Consider the following 7960-nt stretch of genomic DNA (forward strand, 5'->3'; position numbering starts at 1 on the left):
AAAATAAAAAAAATAAAATAATCACTTATTGTGGATTAGATGGAATATCTAGTTTCTTATATTAATAGCAAAACCACTACCTTCAATAAAATCCGCCCTCAAAACTATAGATCCACTGCACCAGTAAGAGGCTCATATATTTCATTATTAGTTACTGACTTTATAACAGTAAAAGGTTGTTTTCTTAAATTTGTGAAGAAGCTATATACTAATTGCATATCCAAAATGATCTCACTGAAGAGCAAAAATAAGGTGAAAGTACATTATTGATCAAGATTTTTGATTCAAAAGCTTGGTTAAGTGTCCAGGATAATAATACCAAAAAAAAAAAGATAAAAAAATTTACCCGCCAAATCCTATTTATACTGGCTTAATGAATATATAACATGCGTCTTCATATATATTATTATCACTAAATTATAATTAATTAATATATTTTAACCTTAATATATAATAACTTTTTAAAGCTAATTTACTACTTTGGATTGGTAGCTGATTTTATTAATAATTTTTTTTTGGAATTCTTACACCTTTAATTTATAATTTAATCATAATAAATTTATATATATTTTTAATATTAATATCAGATGTGTGTACGTTTTTATTTGTTAAAATAAAATAAAATAAAATCCAAATACACCTCCTTCTCCCCTTCTCTCTCTCTCTCTCTCTCTCTATAGTCTCAATTCATACTCTAAAAAACGCCATTTTCTCTTCTATATTTTCTCTCTCTAATGGAGTCGACCAAGTCGACGACGACCATGACCTGTCAACTTTAGCAGGAGAGTCTCATATATTCATTCAAATCTTCAAACATTTTTAGAGATTCCTTTTTTTTTTGTGGAAATTTTTGGATCTTTGAAAAAGCAATGGGAGAAGAAGATAAAGGAGAAATAGTTCAAAAGCTGATTGAAACAGTGAATGAAATATCGAGCATTAATGAGTTCAGAAATTCAGTGAAGAAGCAGTATTGTAATTTAGCTAGGAGGCTTAAGTTGTTGACTCCTATGTTCGAAGAGATTCGTGATTGTAAAGAGCCACTCCCTGTTGACTCATTAAAAGCTTTGGTTTCTTTAAAATTAGCTCTTCAATCTGCTAAAGATGTCCTCAAATTCGGTAGCGAAGGTAGCAAAATTTATCTGGTGCGTATGTTTTTTTTCTTCCAATTATTAGCTCGTTTTTAGCTGATTTTTTAGACCTATTTGTCTGGTATTAATATACTTTCTGAAATGATTAGAGCAAATAGAGAAACAGATTAATTCTAGTAAATTCTTTATAATTGTTTATGATTTTATAGGATTTATGTTTGATTTGCTTAAGATTGTTGTGTTTCACATTTGGAGGAGCTTATGAAATCATCTAGAGAAGTTTGATTTTTTTTTTTTTGAAATTGCTGTAATTACAAATCGTTAGATCAGTGATAGGAAGTTGCAAATTAGCTATAAAGAAAAAGTGAGTACACTTTAAAGGTGAAAGATTTGCATTTTATTTTATCATGGTTGTTGTTGATGCAAGTGGCGCAGAGCCAGGAATTTATACAAGTGGAATAAAATAAAAAGAACTAGATTGTCACACCTGAGATTTGAACCGATTACCTAAAGCAATTTTTGAATGCACTATTCAATCGTTTATATGTTGCCAAAAAGTTTATTTTTGCCCTATTTGTACAGTGTAATTTGGCTGCCAGTAAGCTAAGATTTTCAAGATTATGGTAGAGATTTTTTCTTTAAGTTAGTAGGTCGGCTGTAAACTGATTCACCCTCTGCGTGGGAATGGGGTTGGCTCTGGTTTTATGTATGACCTATATATTTTCACTCTCTTTTAAACCCTTATGAAACTCTCTTCTTACATGGGAATATGCAGCAAATGAATATTTCGGTCCTGACAAATTTGTTGGCGAGGCAGTTGAAGATTCTAATAGTAGATGTAGCTCACTTATGGAGTCTGATTTTGTTTCACATGGCTTTACTTCTGGATGTACTTTCCGATTCGCATAATCCATGAGCCAGATGGATTTTGATAATCCCTGATATGGACTCTGGTTCTGGATTGCTGGTTATTAATAAATGTAATCAAGCATAACTACCTCAATATGTAGTGATTGAGTTAAGATTCGAACCTCTTGCAGAGTTTGATTTCCAAATGTGATGGTCCAGTTTTGAACTTTAGAGTTGAAATCTCCATTTATTCTACAAAACCTGACTTAATTTGGTAACAAGGAAATTAATTCCTGCCGAGGATGCTTTTATGGCTTGATACATTAATCGAACACTACTGGATGGAACGCCGTTATCTCTAATTAATGACTCAGATTTCTTGGAGAAATTCCACTACTTGTTCTTCCTGGCCTCTGAGAGATGCTCCTGTTCTTCTGGTAAATTTCTATATCTTTGTCTATGGACTTCTTCCTGGAGTTTGCTCCACAGGAGTCACTACTCTGCCACGCAAGCTTCTTTTGTTAACTTATTTTGTGAAGAAAACCAACAAGGACTCGTGAAAGTGAGCAGCTGGCAATATCTTGATTGCACTTACGTGATTCGTTCTCCCTGCTATGCTAAAAGTGAGCAGCTAGCAATAAACGTTAAGAAAAAGCAAATGAAAAGGGGAGGAGGATAAACCCATACATATCATAAAAAGATGGAAGAGGAAACAAAGATCAGAGATTAGGCTCTAGACTGATGTTATGTGTGTTAAATTTCTAATCATGTGACATTAGCTATTGGGTTACTTTAGGAAAAGAGTTACCTACACCCCGGTGTTTACACCATCGCATATTAATTTATGGTTAAGTGATAGATTAAGGTGAGAATACATATTAATTAATCATTGGTTAAATGATAAAGGTATGTGTAAAACATACATGTCGCGTATTTTTGAATTGGCACAAACAATCGGCGTAGATAAGTTTAACCCAGTTAGTGATTTCTACCTTCAAAATTGGCTGCTCATTATTTGCTCATATAACTGAACAAGCTTTCCGAAGACCTTTGGCAGGATCTTAGAATCACTTGCTGCTGTAAATGTAGTATCTTTATACGGATGTTCTACTCCGCCAAGTGAAGAGAGTTGCCAGCAAGGAGCACAAAATGTTTCAAGATTTTTTAGTATAAAACTATAAATACATGGCCACTGAACTAATTTAAAGGCTTGTGGTATATCTGGTCAAAAAATTCTAAAAATATTTTACAACCTGTTCTAGCATCAATACATAGAGCCCATTTGGATGAGCTAACCGTAAATAATTGATAAACTTGAAGTGCTGAAAACCATTTTTAAGTGCTGAAACTGTTTTTTTAAATAAGCATTTACGTGTTTGGATAAAAGTGCTGAAACTGGTAATAAGCAGTTGATAAGCTGTTCTTTTGTTCCAATGACTAAAATCCCTTAAAAACTTTACAAAAGACCATAAATTAAAAAGTTTCTTCCTGAAGAAAAGGATGAACAACGATATAGAATGAAGAGAAAGTTAGGACATTTGTTTTGGAAAAAGTATTTTGTGAACTAAAAAATATTATTAAGTATAAACTAGTAATAGACTTGGTCAAACTAAAAGTACTTATAAGCTGAAAAGCCATAAGTTGGGGGTGACCAATTTATGACTTATAGTTGATTTTAGCTTCTAAGCACTTTGAGTGTTTACCAAACGCGTAGATAAGCCAAAATGTGTTTATAAGCTAGTTTTACCAGCTTATAAGCTCAACCAAACACCCTCATAGTAATGTAATGTTGGTTGTCCGAGGTCATCACATTTTTGCTTCTTTACCCTGTTCCCCTCAAGGGCATTGGTGCACGCTCTTTTGAAAACATCAAAAGGGCATTTTGTATGTCATTGCCTATAATTATGCACTTGAATATATTTGATTATGCCTCAACAATTACTTGATAAGATTAATTAGATTATGAAGAACATCACATTTTGCCGAGTACATTGGTGAAGATATGAAACTTCTAGAATAAGTACGCGTACCTGCCTTCTGTTAGCTGATAGCTCTTACTAGGAATTTGTTCCCTCGTGAACCTTTACATTAACTGCTTGATTGGCCTGATATCCAGACACGATAAACTGACTTGTTCTTTAGGATACCGAGACATGTCTGAACGCCTGGCAGGTACCCTAAGTATAATTTCATCTACCGATTCACATTCTCATAAACTTATTCTAAATTAAAGCTGGTATCATATATCAGACAGTTTTCTAATTTCATTGTGTGTAATACACTCCTTGCAAGTAGGAGCAACAATTATGTTTAATCCTTGTAGAGTGGCAGTGAGATTCTTTGAACCATGACTCCTAATCTGTCCTACAGAATTTAAGTAAGTCACTCAAGAATTGGTGTCTATTTGCAGGTGCTAGAAAGGGAGCAGATCATGAGTAAATTTCAAGAGGTGACATCTCAGCTTGAACAAGCTTTAAGTGGAATTTATTACGAAAAGCTTGACATATCCGACGAAGTTAAAGAACAGGTGCACATCATTTTCTAATTAACTCTTCCATTCCAGGGGGGAGATTGTTTTGGAAGCAGCAGCATAAGTACTGGACCTCATTCTCTTCTGTAATTCTGTCACTCGTTTTTAAAATTTCACGATTACAAGATCTTATGTTATGAATAATTATTCTTAGCAAAAAGTTATTTTTCACTGTCAAAGGATGCATCAAGCATGTCTTAATTTGGCATAATATATCTATTAATTTTCTCTTAAGTACTCAAGAACATTTGTCTATAAGAACTAGACAAGTGAACGGGTTCGCTACTTATTTTAGTCTATCAGAAATTAAAGTGGTTCAAGTAATGCATTCAAGTTTTGTAGCAATATAGCTTGATGGGTTAGATGGCCTACCTCAGAAACATATTTCAGTTGTTTGCCATCTGTCACTTCTTCTGCTTCCAGGTTGAACTTGTCCTTTCTCAGTTCCGAAGAGCCAAAGGAAGGATTGAAACACCTGATGTTGAACTACATGAAGATTTGTTTTCTCTTTATAGCAAGTGTAATGATGCTGTGGTAGATCACGCTGTCCTAAGGCGGTTAGTTGATAAGCTACAGCTGACTGAATTAGATGACCTTAAACAAGAATCACTAGCTTTGCATGAAATGGTAACTGCCACAGATGGGGATCCCGAGGAGAGAATAGAGAAGATGTCAATGCTACTGAAGAAAATTAAGGACTTCGTACTGACTGAGAACCCAAACATTGATTCTTCTGCAAGGGAAAAGTCTTCAACTTCTTGTGGACAAGCATCTGCAGACGAGAGCCAGAAGGCCCCAGTTATACCGGATGATTTTCGTTGCCCTATATCCCTGGAGTTGATGAGAGATCCAGTCATTGTTTCAACTGGGCAGGTATTGGTACTGGGTCCTTTTAGCATATTGATGTAAAAGATCAGTTGAACTATCTTTTATTACTCTTTCATTACAGAAAAACCAGATTCTTCCCTTCCATTTCGACTTACATTTATGAGGATAGATAATCAATATTTTGCTCTGGTGGTTGTGTGTATTTATTAGTTGTCAGTCAGACCTATAATTTCATCCAAGGTAGCTGCATATCTTATCTCTCGTTTCTATTACACCATAGTATTTGAAATGCACATTTTGAGAAGTGTTTTTGAAGACTGTCACATCAACTGGAGTAGCATAACTTTTTTCTAGTGAAGTGCTTCAAAGTTGTTTAGATCACCATGAGGAACAAGTTACAGTTAGTCAGATGATTCAAAAATACTGATGTTGTGTACACAGACTATCATCAAAATGGAAACAAGACATTTTGCCAAAAATCCCAAACGACTTTTGTTTCAGTCATGCTGATTTTCTGTATACAGCAATGATATGTGGTAGATATTCATACCTCGTGGCTTATTGGTTGCTTGCTCTTGGAAGATGTCCTCTAGACATACTTCGTTTAGAGATGGAGTTGTCATATTATCATTTTTAACAGGTTAATATTTTACTTCACTGCAGACCTATGAACGTTCTTGTATTGAGAAGTGGCTGGAAGATGGGCATAGCACTTGTCCCAAGACCCAACAAGCCCTCACAAGCAAAGCTCTGACACCCAACTACGTGCTGCGTAGCCTTATAGCACAGTGGTGTGAAGCAAATGGGATTGAACCACCCAAAAGACCAGGTAGTTCTCGACCCAATAAATCAGCATCAGCATGCACCCCTGCTGAGCGCTCGAAGATTGAAAATCTCCTGAGAAAGCTCAAATCTGGCAGCCCTGAAGAGGAGCGCTCTGCTGCAGGTGAAATCCGCCTTCTTGCTAAGCGTAATGCTGATAATCGTGTTGCAATAGCTGAAGCGGGTGCCATTCCTCTGTTGGTCCACCTTCTCTCCACACCTGATTCTCGAACCCAAGAGCATGCTGTTACAGCACTTCTTAACCTTTCCATATGTGAGCATAATAAAGGAAATATCATAACCTCCGGAGCAGTGCCTGGTATTGTGCATGTGCTCAAGAAGGGGAGCATGGAAGCACGGGAAAATGCAGCAGCCACCCTATTCAGTCTTTCAGTTATTGATGAAAATAAGGTCACCATTGGTTCTTCTGGAGCAATTCCTCCACTCGTGGCATTATTAAGTGAAGGTACCCAAAGGGGTAAGAAAGACGCTGCTACAGCGCTTTTCAATCTGTGCATTTATCAAGGGAACAAGGGCAAGGCAATAAGGTCTGGTGTTGTACCTACACTAATGCGACTCCTCACGGAACCTCAAGGTGGTATGGTTGATGAAGCACTTGCTATTTTAGCAATCTTGTCGAGTCACCCAGAAGGGAAGGCAGCTATTGGAGCTGCAGAAGCAGTTCCTGTTTTGGTGGATGTGATCTCAAGTGGTTCTCCAAGAAACAAAGAAAATGCAGCTGCAGTTTTAGTACACCTATGCTCCGGGGACCAACATCATCTAGTCGAAGCGCAGCAACTAGGTTTGATGGGCCCCTTGATGGATTTAGTACAAAATGGAACAGAAAGGGGTAGAAGGAAGGCAACCCAATTGCTTGAAAGACTGAACAGATATGCTGAGCAGCAAAAATCGCCCCAGGCGCAAGCCGAGCCTCAAATTCATCACCAGCTGTCGCGGTCACCACCCATATCGACTAATACCATTGACAGTTGACTGCTTACAACAACAACAACAACATCTAAGCCACAACCCCAGACAAGTTGTGGTCGGCTATATGACAATTGAATGCTTATTGTTCTTTTTTTTTTTTGTTCTAGTTTGTTTGGCTTTTCTTTCTTGGTTCTTTTACTATATAAGCATTTGATGACATTTAGCATGGCTTAGAGAAAGAAAAGGGTGGGGTGAGGGAAAGGTGGAAGATCACCAGTCCCATTCATTAAGTTATTTATTTGATTTTCTTGGGTTGAGGCTTGTACTCCCATGAGAATAAGCCAGGGAACGAGGGTAAGCCCAGAAAAAACACACAAGGAAAAAATTGACATGCAAAAATGTCTGATGTATCATTGTAACAGTTGTACAAGTGTTATCTTCCTCAGTTTTTATAGAAGGAGATGCTTTCCATTACAAATTCCCGTTTGTTGTCTTGCCTTTGGTAGTCAAATACTCAATTTCTTACTAAACAGGAGCCAGTTCAAGTCTGCTCAAAACTTGGCCACCCTCCTGTACATGCAGATGCGGAGTCGGGATTGAAGCTTATGGATTTAGGATTCTAAATCTTTTAAGCAATTGGATTCTAAATTAATTATTTGTACATATTCAAAGAATTTCTTAAGATAAATACATGGTTTCAACCAAGACTATTGAGTTTAGTAGCTTCTACTCTTCCTCTACCCGTCTACATGTGCTTTCTTAGTGAAGAGTGAAGAGTATCCCTTTCTCCCAATGTTGTGAGATTATTTTGCTGAGTTTTTGTTGAAGACATGATCAAGTAAATAAAAATATATAACCTTTTAGATTGAGTGTTCAAATAAAGTCACAATTTTTTATAAATCAAAGCCACCTT

At 36.3% G+C, this 7960-nt stretch overlaps 1 protein-coding gene across 2 annotated transcripts; it reads left to right on the plus strand.

Annotated features, from left to right (window-relative positions):
- Positions 1-591: 591 nt before the first annotated feature.
- LOC107831287 (U-box domain-containing protein 13) lies at positions 592-7525 on the plus strand. Of its 2 annotated transcripts, none has more exons than XM_016659043.2 (4): positions 592-1142; positions 4348-4464; positions 4891-5340; positions 5959-7525. In XM_016659043.2, exons 1-4 carry the CDS (start codon positions 870-872, stop codon positions 7108-7110), a joined length of 1992 nt encoding a protein of 663 aa, XP_016514529.1. In that variant the 5' UTR covers positions 592-869; the 3' UTR covers positions 7111-7525. The 2 variants fall into 2 exon arrangements, with proteins under 2 accessions (XP_016514529.1, XP_075093512.1); XM_075237411.1 differs by having other exon boundaries at positions 950-1125.
- Positions 7526-7960: the final 435 nt, after the last annotated feature.

This window comes from Nicotiana tabacum, chromosome 18, assembly GCF_000715075.1.
Source record: "Nicotiana tabacum cultivar K326 chromosome 18, ASM71507v2, whole genome shotgun sequence".
NCBI classification, from domain to species: Eukaryota; Viridiplantae; Streptophyta; class Magnoliopsida; order Solanales; family Solanaceae; genus Nicotiana; species Nicotiana tabacum.

What these genes read in the sequence shown, in the direction of transcription:
- LOC107831287 (XM_016659043.2), top strand. Translation starts at nt 870, where the DNA reads ATGGGAGAAGAAGATAAAGGAGAAATAGTTCAAAAGCTGATTGAAACA. An exon ending in AAGGTAGCAAAATTTATCTG is followed by an intron (nt 1,143 to 4,347) that starts GTGCGTATGTTT and finishes GTCTATTTGCAG; the next exon opens with GTGCTAGAAAGGGAGCAGAT. An exon ending in TCATTGTTTCAACTGGGCAG is followed by an intron (nt 5,341 to 5,958) that starts GTATTGGTACTG and finishes ACTTCACTGCAG; the next exon opens with ACCTATGAACGTTCTTGTAT.